The sequence below is a fragment of the Suricata suricatta genome, chromosome 11, assembly GCF_006229205.1.
Source record: "Suricata suricatta isolate VVHF042 chromosome 11, meerkat_22Aug2017_6uvM2_HiC, whole genome shotgun sequence".
In the NCBI taxonomy this organism is placed as follows: domain Eukaryota; kingdom Metazoa; phylum Chordata; class Mammalia; order Carnivora; family Herpestidae; genus Suricata; species Suricata suricatta.
The window spans coordinates 9,885,315-9,897,598 of record NC_043710.1 but is presented as its reverse complement, the minus strand read 5'-3'; the positions used below and the strand labels follow the sequence as shown (position 1 = coordinate 9,897,598).

Genomic DNA, 12,284 nt, shown 5'->3' with positions numbered 1-12,284 from the left:
CTTGGGACTGCACATGGGGGTCCGTGGGCCAGCCTGGGGGGGACCCTGGCGCTTGGGACAGGACGTGGGGGTCCGTGGGCCGGCCTGGGGGGGACCCTGGCGCTTGGGACCAGATGTAGGGTGGGGCAGAATGAGGGACTAGGAGGGAAGCAGCTGCCAGCCCCTTTGTCCAGGCTCCCTGCCTCTGCTTCCATTCTCTGGGTCCCTCCTAGGAGGCCCCTTCAGGCCTGCATCCCGGGGGAGTACTCCCCGGCTCTCTGTACACCCCGCTGACCCAACACGTGCACCCAGCTGGAGGAGGGCGAGCATGAGCTGGGGGCGCCTTCCCTGGGCTTCCAGGCAGCCAGGCTGTCCGTGGACCTGGAGACCACCCTGGTGCCTAAGGCCCTGTCAGGGCGGGGCTGCAGGAGCGCACTCGCAGACCGCATGGCCCCTGTCCTCCCACGGCCAGCGGCCAGGACAGGAGATGAGGGAAGACCGGCACACACGGGGTTCCGGAAGCTCCCCATGGCATCCTCCCCGCCCCTGGGTCCCCCTGGAGTCCTGCACACACACTGAGTCCCAGCGCCACAGAGCCCTCTCGGCCAGGGATCTTGACCCCCGACAGTCACATCAGTCCACTGTCCCCGGCTCTGAGCTCTCAATGCTCGGCGATGGGACTGTCTCCCCATGCGGCACCGATACATTCCTGGGGTCCCGGGCACATAGTAGACATTCAGCAAACCGTTGAAGGAATAATTGCAGAACGAGACCAGGGGCCTCAGAATGAAGAGCTGAGAACCTCCAAGTGCAGGCGATCCCAGAGGAAGGGTTGGGGCTAGAAAACTGGGGGGCTTGGGATGGGCCGGGAGGACATCTAGGCACCGGGCACAGCTGATCCCATGTGTGGGGCTTGGGTGCACAGAAAGGCCAGCATGGCTGGAGCAGGCCCAGGATGGGCCACGGGGTGGGCAGGGGCACTCCTTCGTCTCTGCCACCAGCCAGCCACCAGAGCTCGGCTTTCCCAGAGACTAGCCAGCAGAGAGCGAATCTGTGGGTTTCAGGGATGCCTGACCTCTCTTACGGCTGTTTCAAATCTGCCTGCAGTTCCTTGTTTCAGGAATCCTGGTGATAACCGTGGAGATGGTTTCGAAGACTTATCTGGTAAGTGGGAGCACGGAGGTCACTCCCCCATCCCAGGCCGGGGCAGCTCTGTGAAGGGCATCCCTATGTCCTACAGATTCAGGAGACCGTCCTCCACCGAAGGGTCCTCGAGGTCTGCCCCTCCCGCACTGCCCTTCCTCTGCCCCAGTTCTGTCCTCGTGTCTGGCCTGTCTGGCCTCATGTCTGCCCAAGCCATTGTCCGCAGCACAAGTCTGACCCCACCCCTTCGGGGCCGTCCACCCCTCCTCGGTGCCCAGGTGCCCGCTTTCCGTCTGCTTCTCACCTCCCAGAGACACGGCCCACCGGACACGACTCTGTCCTCCTCTGGGCCGTGCTGTCCGCGGCCCGAGAACCTTGCCGGCTCCCTGCTGCACATTCTCACCCCGCTTTGACTTACCCCGATCCTTCTTCAAAACTCAGCTACATGCCCCGTCCTCCTGGGAACTGTCCCCGACCTGCCATGGCTGGCCTCTGCATCCCCACAGCTCATTGGACTGACCCATTTCCGAGTCTCTCTCTGGTACACTGAGCTGTTGGGGCCGTGGGTGTCTGAGCACCTTCCCAGCACAGCCCAGGGTGGCCCCGGTGGGCCCGGAGTAGACACAGACTGGCCAGATGGATGGACATTGATGACACAAGGACCATTCCTACCCCCTCCTACTTCATGGCCTCCACCTTCTGCCCCACAAGCCCCGGCCAGGCCCACATTAGTGTCACTCAGGCTGGGCTGGGCTGTGGCCACCCCCACCTTCTCAAGAGGCAGAGAGCACAGGGCAGTGTGGTCCCATCTGCCCGCAGAGGCAGGGAATGCGTGGCGAAGCCCTGCCTGCCATTCCTCCCAGGTGGAGCCCCTTTCGGAGCTAGAAGCTGGGGCGTAGGGAGGCTTCACCGCAGGGACGTCCATTCTGGGACAAGTTGGAGTTTCCATATGGTCCCACTCTGTCCATCTGGATTGTTCTTGATCGGAGGCTCTTGGAATCATGTTTCACCCAAGTCGGTGATGAATGGGGGCATTTCAGGGACCGTGGCGGGTGGGGAAGGAGGCAGACCCAGAGTGTGTCCTGCTCTAGCCTGTGGAGAGGGGGATGGGTGACGGGCCACTTCGACATCCAGTCCCTGACCAGTCGACGTATTTGGGGTTTTTTTTCCTTTTATAATTTGTTGTCAAGCTGGTTTCCATATAACACCCAGTGCTCACCCCCACAAGTGCCCTCCTCCATGCCCATCACCCTCTTCCCCCTACCCCACCCCATCAGCCCTCAGTTTGTTCTCAGTATTCAAGAGTCTCTCATGGTCTGCCTCCCTCACCCCAACTATTTCCCCCCTTCCCCTCTCCCACGGTCCTCTTCTCAGTTTCTCCTGTTCCACTTATGAGTGAAAACATATGGTATCTGTCCTTCTCTGCCAGGTGACATATTTGATGCCAGGATGATGAAGACCAGCTCTGAGAGGGAGACAGTGGTGGGAACATCCCTCTTCTGTACAAAGTGTGGATGGGGAGGCAGACCCTGGGTCCCCCCAGTCCTGTCCCACAGAAGGTGAAAGCCACCTGGGGCATCCCCGCTGGTCAGCTATCTCAGAAGGTCATGGTTAAATGAGGAGCCTCAGGTCCAGAGACAGGCAGAGTCTTTCCTGAGGTCACAGAGCAAGCCCCCGGCAGGCCTAGACACAGGACCTTGTTCTGGGTCTCTAACCTGTGGACATCGGTTGTGACTTTTGCTTGTAGAAGACACTTTGCCTGACAGCCCACGGCATCAGCTTCTTCTGCGTGCCAGCAGGCCTCTTTGTCATCGCCAAAGATCTCTTTATGGAGAGTCCATTTGATTTCCCCATCTGGACACCATACCCCAACAGCACAGTGAGTGACCCAGGCCCAAGGGCCCCCTGTCTCCCAGGAGGGAGTTGCCTTGGGCTTGGCCAAGAGGAGGTTTCTGGCTCTCAGGAAACCTTCCGGGCCCAGGCACCAGAGCCGAAGCCCTCAGCCAGTCTGTTCCCACCCTGTCCCTCCCGAGGCCTGGTGCAAAGAGGGGTGCCGGCTTCTCACTAGTCAGCGTCCGGAAGCTGCGTGAGGCCTTGGGTCCCTGAGCCCAAGCCCACTTTCCAGATAGGGCAACTGAGGCCCAGAGGGGAGAGGGGACCATGTGAGGTTGAGCAGCAAGTCAGCAGCAAATTCCGGAGCACATCCTAGAACGGCCAATTCCCTGGTCAAGGCTCTATAAGCTTAGCCCCAGCAACCCCACCACGGGTGAGCCTCCCAGCAGCCTTATAGAACAGGCCAAGTCCACTTAGTTTTTCCCTCACTTTAGGGGAGTGAACACTGAGGTCCAGAGAGGCCAAATTAGTAGACCAAGGCCACACAGCAAGTATCAAGGTGCAGTGAGGACTCAAAGCCGGGCCTACAACTCCGAGCCCAGGGCCCTTTCAGCACAGCGTGGGGCCCCTGAAGCAGGAGATGGGCCAGGCACCACCTGCTGGCTGCCAGCCTCTGGGCCAGGTTCATGGTGACGATGGTTGGCTCTCCCTTATCGAGCTCACACATGCGGGTACACAGGCAGGCCTACTCTCTCTCTCTCTCTCTCTCTCTCTCTCTCTCTCTCACACACACACACACACACACACACACACACACACACACACAGTCAAATGCTCATGCTCTGTGAGATGTGGTCTTAAGCCCAGCTCCTTTTCAGCAATAAAAGACACTCCCCTCTGAGCCTCAGTGACCCCATCTCAGTGAGGGACACTATGAGACTGCACCAAAGGCCACCCGCAGTTCTGCCAGAGAACCCACAAGATTCTCCAGCTCTCCAACATCAGGCAAATAGTCACTGAGGACCCCTGGGCGCCAGGAGGTGGGCGTAGAGCGGTGACTAAGCAGTGCCCAGTCCCAGCCCGGTGGAACCCCCCACCCTCAGGCACACCTGGCGGCTGAAGCCCTTTGCTGCCCCCTGTGGGCGGGGCCTGACATGCCTGCACCGGCATGAGGGGCACAGTTACCCAGGAGGCCTCTCCCTGTGTCCCTCCCCTCCTCCCACCCCCAGATCCACATCCAGAGACTGGAGCTAGCTCTGCTCTGTTTCACCTTCCTGGAGTTCTTCCTGCTCATCTCCACGGCCATTGCAGTCCGCAGAGATGGCCGCCGGTCTGCAGAGGTGAGGTCCTCCAGAAACAGGTGGGGATGAGCAGGCAGGCAGGGGTGTGGCTGAGCATTTACTCTGGGGCCACAGACAGAGGCGGGGCCACAGTCCAGCCAGGGAGACAAGGTAGGGGGGAGTGAAGGCTGATTCGAGGTGGAAATTGCAGAGCCACTGAGTTGCAGGCAAGCGGGAGTAGGGACCTTCAGCAGAGAGAATGTCACAGACACTGGCTTGGGGCTGGGACAGGGAAGGCCAGGAGAGCTATAGCATGTTGTGGGGTTTGGCTGTGGAGGGAGTAAGTGAGAGGCGGTCCTACAAGACTGAGCATTTCAGGCTTCGGGCACTTCCGCTGTTGAGCACTTTAGAAAAACATAACTTGAAGATTTAAAAAACCAACTAAAAAAACCTGTAACTTGATTTAGCTCAATCTTCTCAACAGCCCTTGGAGGTACGTACCTACTTTCCCATTCTAAAGATAAATAAACTGAGGCTTAGAGAGGTTCCTTCACTTCCTAAGGTCAATCAGGACTCACAGTCTGAGGTGTGTCCACCCCACGGCTGAACCCTCGTCTGCCTGGTGGGGGAACGGCAGAACGGCAGGCTGGGGCCAGCTACGTTCTGGAACAGACCAGCTTCTCTCCACGCCAGCGACCCAGACCCTGACCAGAAGTGATTTTTCTAGGCTTGTTTCTTTTAAGGAAAGAAGTTCACATTGTAGTCTGAACTTTCAAACACTAAAGTGGGATCCTGGCGGTCCTGCGGGTTCGATGCTCCGATTGTTTTCACATTAGTGCCATCGACTTACGGGGTCTCCACCTGGCACAGATAGGAGCGGGTGGCCCTGGGCTTCACTGGACCCCACGCTGGTGTCCTACTTCCTGCCCAGCTGTCTGGCAGGAAATCTTGTTGTTAAGACGTCAGAGAGCCTGAAGGGGCCTGGAGCCCCAGAGGCCAACCCCGCCCTTCAGGATGGGGACACTGAGGCCCCCTCCCGGCTGCAGGAATTCTCCCAAATACCAGCCTCTGCTGAGCTCTGGGCACCGTGCGGAATGCTGCAGGTGACTGTCTCCGTTGCCCATCGCCATGGCAACAAATTATCACTGATTCTGCCTTACCGTGTTGAAGAGGAAGAATGAGGCCCAGCAAGGTCAAGTGACTCCCTACTGTCACACAAGCGGGGAGTGGCCAAGCCGGGCCTCCCCCAAATGCCTCCGTGCCCTCCTCTGCCTGAGACAATGGTGCCAGGCACAGACTTGGCAGGACCGTCATCACAAACACGTGGTGAGGACAGGGCAGCAGTCACCGGGGACACTGTCGGCATGGCCCCTGGAATGTGTTCTGGTCAGGAGGGACCCTGGCAAATCAGCTGCCCGGCTCCCTCCTCGGGAACAGGGATGGGGAGAGAGGCATACACTGGCCTTCTGAAAGTGCCTCCGTCTCTCGTGCCTCAGTTTCCCCCTCTTTGTGGGAACCTTGAACCTTCAGCATGTAAGCCCGTGGGTAAGCGCTTTGTGAATGGCCACTCACTCCATGAGCGTGAGCAGCCCGGACGGTGGCTTCTCTTTCACAGGAAGATGACTTGTCCCTTGTTCCGGACACAGTATTGGGGTTCAGGGGGCCACCCATGAGTCCTCCGCCATCCTATGAGGACGTGACTCTGGGCAACATGTAAGACGAGCCGAAACAGAGGTGAGGAGGCCCTGGGCTCCCCAGAGGGTCAGAATTCACCCCCACCCCACCCAGTCCCTTCTCGCTGCACAGCTCTGAGGAGGCAGCCGTCAAAAAGAGGCTATTGCTAGAAATGCCTGCCCCATGATGGCGGCCGAGGTAGAGGTGGCCCCCATTCCCACAGGCACAGGGGGGCTCTCTGCCCCCCACCCCCACCCCTGGTAACACTTCAGCTCCTTAGCTGGACCAGAGCATGGCCAGGTGCAACCCACCCAGGAACAGACCCCGGCCCTCACTCCACCCCTCTGCCATCCCTGTCCGCTATCCTCCGGTCCCTGGTGGGGACATGGGGACTTCATCCATGTGGGGCTATGGGGTGAGTCACGGAAGGGAGCCTCAGGACCCCGGGAGGCATGGCCTTCAGACTCAAGCTACCGAGAGTTGTGTCCTACCGGGGAGTATGTCCAAATCCCTGGATTGGGGGTGGGGGCAGCCAGGGCTTTGAGTCAGACGGCAACGGGGCCCGGTCTTCCCCACACACTGTTAACGCGTCCCCTGGCCTCCCCGGGCCTCAGTGTCTCCTCTGTACTATGAGGGACAAGTAGGTGAAGGGATCTGGGGCCTCAAGGCTGGAAAGCTCAGAGATAGGAGTCAAGTTCAGGGTTCCAGTTGTGATATCCAAGGTTGCCAGGGGCCTGCAGGCTCCAGGTCCACACCAGCTGGCGCCACTGACTGAGTCCGGTGAGGGTGAGCCACCTTCGTCTTTCCTGAAGAGTCTTCCCGGGCCCGTCTGTGGTTTCTGTTATTTCCACACTGTCTTCTACTCCCCTGTATCCCCATGCAGTGATTTTTTTCTACTCGCAGTGTATTATTTTGGAGGGTACTTTGCATCAGCAACAAACAGGAAGCCAGTCTCTTTGCATAAGAAGAGGCAAAGCACCAAAGTCATGGAAATGCTGTGAAAAGAAGAGGACCTACCTTGCCACCCCACCGCCAGGATCTCAGCGACCACTGCTCCGCCTCCTGCTCACTCTGCTCCAGCCACCCTGGCTTCCTGGAGGCGGCACAGACACCGCAGGCGCACCCCTGCTGCTGAGCCACCCCCTTGCCCTTCCTCTGCCTGGACTTTCTTCCCTGGAGAATCACGGCCTTGCTCTGCCCAAGAAAGATTGGGCTTCTGACTCTGGGCCACGGCTCGCGTCATTTGCCCCTCCCATCGATCTGTGATGTAGGCCCTGTTAAGATCCCCATCTCATACAGGCTCAGAGATGTTAAGCAAGCTTCCCCAAGGCACCCAGCAGATGAGAGGCAGAGCCTGGCTTTGGACCCGAGCACGCTGGCTCCACACTGACAGGCTGCCTCCTGATGGCGCCCAGACGGGGCGACAGGGTGGCCCTGCTCTCCGGGAGCTCTACTCTCACTGGTCAGATGAGACGCCCGTAAGACGGCCACCACACAGTCCACAAAGCAAAGTCAGCCCTCAAAGTTCACGGGAACCCCGTCTTCCCAGATGGGCCGTTTGCAACTGTCCGGGATAGTGGTCCGTGAAACCCCAGTGTGTAGAGACGCCCTTGGGATTCCTGAGCCTTGCCCTGAAAAGTCCCGGAATTCAGGTTGTTTGAATTCTGTCGTCACCTCCCTTGTTGCCACTCCTGGCTGTCACCTCTGGGTTCAGTTACTGACTGGCCTGGAGCCTCTTGTCTCTGCTTCTGTGGATTACAGCTGGCTTTGGGGCAGAGTGTCAAGTGGAAGTCCTTGGGCTTGGCCGGAGCCTCAGAGAGCCCAGGGCCATGCAGATGTTTAGGGCAAATGGTTAGGACAAAGAGCCTGGAGGAACAAATCTTAAAGCTCGGCCATCTGGAGACCCCGGGCTCAAATTCCAGCTTGGGCGGTAACTTGCTCTGTGACCTTGACCCAGCCTCAGCCCCTCACAGGGCCTCAACATGGAACGTTGTACTAGACTGGTGGTTTGCTTTGATAATCAATCAATGGAAAAGGTAGTACAGTGATTAACCTGGAGCGTCAAGTTCCCACACTTCCTCTCTCTCCGGCTGTATCCGTCTCATGCACGCACGTCCACACACAGGCGCACTTGCATCTCCCTGTGAGCTTTTGTACTGAACTATCTGAGAGTAAGTTGCAGATACCATGGGGTGCCTGGGTGGCTCAGTCGGTTAAGCCTCCGGCTTCAGCTCAGGTCAGATCTCACGTTTGTGGGTTCGAGCCCCGCGTCGAGCTCTGTGCTGACAGCTAGCTCAGAGCCTGGAGCCTGCTTCCGATTCTGTATCTCCCTCTCTCTCTGACCCTCCCCCTTTCATGCTCTGTCTCTCTCTGTATTAAAAATAAATAAAAAACATTAAAAAGAAACTTTTTTTAAAAAGTTGCAGATACCATGACCCTCTGTCCCCAAATTCTTCCTCCTGCATTTTTTCCTAAGAATGTGAGCATTCTGCATAATCACAATATAATCACACATAATCACAATAATCTTAGTATTATCACACTAAGAAAACTTAAAAATAATTCCAGGGTGAGGCACCTGGGTGGCTCAGTCGGTTTAAGCGTCTGACTCTTGATCACGGCTCAGGTCATGGTCTTCAAGTTCATGAGTTCAAACTCCACATGGGGCTTTGTGCTGATGGTACAGAGCCTGCTTGGAATTCTGTCTCTCCTTTTCTCTGCCCCTCCGCCCCTCAAAATAAATAAATGAACATTAAAAAACTTTTTTTAATTTCAGGCGCCTGGGTGGCTCAGTCATTTGAGCGTCCGACTTTGGCTCAGGTCATGATCTCACTGTTCATGGGTTCAAGCCCCACGATGGGCTCTCTGCTGTCAGCACAGAGCCTGCTTTAGACCCTCTGCAACCCCCTACCTCATCCCTCCCCCTCTCAAAAATAAATAAACATTAAATTTTTTTGACCAGTGCTCTGTTCGTATTTGAATTTCCCCCATGGTACCAAAACTGTCCTTCACTGTATTTTAGGTTAAACCTGGACCCAGTCAGTTTGATGCGTGTTATTTGTCACATCACTTTGTTTTCTTTTCATCAACCCTCCCACCTTTTCCTCACGACACAGGCTTTTTGAAAAGAACAGCTATCTGCAGAGCGTCTGTTTGTTTCCTCACAGTGTCCTTCCCTTGTCCCCCAGCTTCCTCTTTCTTGTCACCTGGCAGTGACCCGAGGGCCTGGGTGAACACTGGGGAAACTCCCCAGGGGCAGTGCAGGGCCTTGTCACTGCATCAAGTCTCAAACCTGGGGACCCGCTTGTCCCTCGCTTAGTCATCCCGGGCTTGGAGGTCACTGTCACAGCTCACTACTGCCACTGTCATTTTTTATACCTGCTTTTCCTACAGAGTTGTTGTTAAGAAAACAAAACAGCTCACATCACTTAACAAAGAAGAAAATGTCTAACGTGGTCTTTCTCTAATAGCTGCGTGTCTAGCGCACAAAACTCTCAGATGTCATAAATACTAACTTGCAGTCCTATATTGAATACAGTGATGTAAACTCATTTTCCTACTTCTTAAAAGTTTCTTTGTTACCGTAGTCCACGTGTAAAGGAAGAGGAACTGGAAACGGTCCTGGGGCTCACACGATTACCAAGCCCGGGGGACGCTGGTCTCAATGCCCCTCAGGTCCTCGGCAAGTTCTAGAACTTTAGGTTTCTGCGACAATGAGCCAACAGAAAAGGTGTCACGGCCCACAGCTGGCCTCAAGACGCTGCTGCTTAGAGATGTCAGCTCAATGGCCTTGGGGCGAACAAACCAAGGTGCTCTGTCCCCTGGGTCCCCATGGGGAGTGAGGCCTTTCCATCCCCAGTGAGGACACTGCCAACTACCCCTGAGCTTGGGGAGGGACCAGCGTTGTGAGCAATGGGTGTGTCCTGGTCAGGGCAGGGGGGAGCGCAATGCTGGAAAGGGGTGCCGGTAGATAGAAAGCTCACTGGACTAAGAACGTCCTGTACCACTTACACATCGTGATCACGAGCCTCCATTTTCTCATCTGTAGATGGGAGTAGTCTTTCCTACCCCCACAGAGCAGCAGTGAGGGTCAGAGAAGACTGTGGATGTGACAGTACTAATTCAGCATTCCCAGAAGTGTGAGACCCAGGGGGAACGGTGTGGGATCCAAGGACATGGTGATAAAGAACATCAGTGCACATGTGGGGGGAGACATTTCCTTTTCAACCTCCTTCAATCTCTTGGATTTCTTTAGGGAGAAAATCTCCGTTTGGCACTGCTCTATCTTTAACCCGTGTCTAACCCAGCGAATGTCTGCTCATGGGGAGACACAGACGTGGGGCAGCCAGCATGGCCTCAAGCCGAACTTAACCACGCCGTTCCGTTTTCCTGAGGTCTACGTTAATGAATGTCATCTACGGACAGCAAGTGGGACTGGGTTCCCAGCTACAGTCCTGGTCCTGTGCGCTCTTATAAGTCACGAATATAAGTCAAAACAAAGCAATGATGGGTCCGGGTTTCCTGAGAGTAGAGATGAAAATGCTCTAAAACTGTGGTGATTGTGGCACAACTCTGTGCATGTACTAAACATCATCGAATTGAAAAAAAACTTAAAGAAAGTCTACTTAAAGAGGCCCATTAAGTAATGGTACAAGACACAGATAGATCCATAAAAATTGCGAAGGTAGAGCTTGAATGACTGAAGTCTGGGAAGCAAGGAAAGTGGACCTGCTCACGCCACCCTGTTTCCAAGAAGGAAGTGAGTTTGCGCTCTGTGGTTGAGCCGAGACGCTCACATGGACCCTTGGACCTGATTCCACCTCCTGGTCTCATGGAACTTTTGTCCTGGGAGATTCTTCATGAGTGACCTCATTAGCCCCTCGTGTGGCAGATGGAGAAACTGAGGCCCAGGTGACCCAGCAGATCCTAGACTACGATGAGGCAGGAGCCCGGGGCTGGGGCCGTTGCCCCACTGCTCATGACATCCCCCCCTCAACACCTTCCCTGGGAGTCCGGGGAGTGAGGCCAGCAGCTGTCTGCATCCAACCCCAAGGTCCCGTGACCTACAGTGTCCTCCGGTCCACAGGACAGTCCCCGAAAACTGTAACTGCCATCCCTATCCCGGGAACATCAAGAGAAGCCTCAAAGCCATGCCCACCCGCCCCGCCACCACCTCCCCCATGGATCCGTGTCCTCAAGGCATTGTGCTCATCTCTTTCTTCCTTCCTTCCACGGGTGAAAATCACCCCCCACCGGTGCTGCGAGGAAGGATCACCACCGCCCCCCTCTGGGGTAGAGACAGGCACAAAGGATCACACAATTACATGTGCCACTGCTGGAAGGGAAACAGGTGTTGTGAGGACCGTGATAGGAACCGGATCCAGAATCCCCCTGGAGTGAGGCAGAGGAGTCAGTCCTCTCCTCTGGAGGGTGTCTTTGTGGGGGTCTAAAGGCTGCCCGGTGCTTCCTGTGGGTGGGGGGAAGGGCGGGCGGAGGCCTGTGTGGACCCTGAATTTCTTCCAGGCCACAGCCTTGAGCTTACATGCTGGGCTGTCCGCCACCCCCAGGGCTGCGACCAGACCTTCCCTCCCTGCCCCCCACTGCTTCCCGCCCTCCTGTCGCCCTGCATGCATTCAGTAGCACATTGCCTACTATGTGCCAGGCCCCTGACCACCCGGAGCTGGACACTGTGACCTGTCAGCGCTCTGCCAGGGAGTCAGAACCAGGGGGAGACACACACTGAGAACTGTTGCAAGGCATTGGCTTACGTGGCTGTGGGGGAGGAGCAGGTGGGGGTGCAGTGGACAGGGCAGGCAGGGGTGCCGTGGGCGGGGCAGGCACCAGGCGGGCCATGCTGGAGCTCCCAGCCCCCCCCCCAGGCCACTGTCCCCCATCTGCCATCCACCATCCACTACGGAGTTACCCATTCATAAGGAAAGCTCCACTTTATTCTCTAAGCCTTCACTGATTGAATCAGGCCCACCCAGGTTTTCTAGGAAAATCTCCCTCACTTAAAGCCCATTGATTACAGATTCAATCACATCTACAAACTACCTTCACAGCAACACCTCGATTGGTGTTTGAATAAGTGGGAACTAGAAAGAGAGGCCGAAAGGCCCTTTTGCGGGGTGGCTCTCAGGAATGAAAGTAAACACAGGACCTCACGGGGAACTCAGCACCAGCAGGACAGGGTGTAGGGGACCGTGGGAGCAGGCACTCAGGGAGGCGCTGCAGGAGGGTCGGATGCCTGAGCTGGGCCTCCAAGGCTGGAACAGTGCCCCTGGCATGGGGAACAGCACAGGCAAAGACATGGGATGAGGGAAGCAGGAAACCGTTATGAAATTACAAATGGAGGGGGCGCCCAGGTGGCTCAGT

At 56.5% G+C, this 12,284-nt stretch overlaps 1 protein-coding gene across 1 annotated transcript in view; it reads left to right on the top strand.

Annotated features, from left to right (window-relative positions):
• MS4A10 (membrane spanning 4-domains A10) overlaps positions 1–8,144 on the top strand; it is a 9,199-nt gene extending 1,055 nt beyond the window's left edge. Inside the window, exons 3-7 of the mRNA XM_029915455.1 lie at positions 1,087–1,143; positions 2,870–3,001; positions 4,185–4,295; positions 5,851–5,969; positions 6,813–8,144. Coding sequence (XP_029771315.1) covers positions 1,087–1,143; positions 2,870–3,001; positions 4,185–4,295; positions 5,851–5,952 — 402 coding nt within the window. The 3' untranslated portion in view covers positions 5,953–5,969; positions 6,813–8,144. The remainder of the gene's footprint in view (positions 1–1,086; positions 1,144–2,869; positions 3,002–4,184; positions 4,296–5,850; positions 5,970–6,812) is intronic.
• The last annotated feature ends 4,140 nt before the right edge of the window (positions 8,145–12,284 follow it).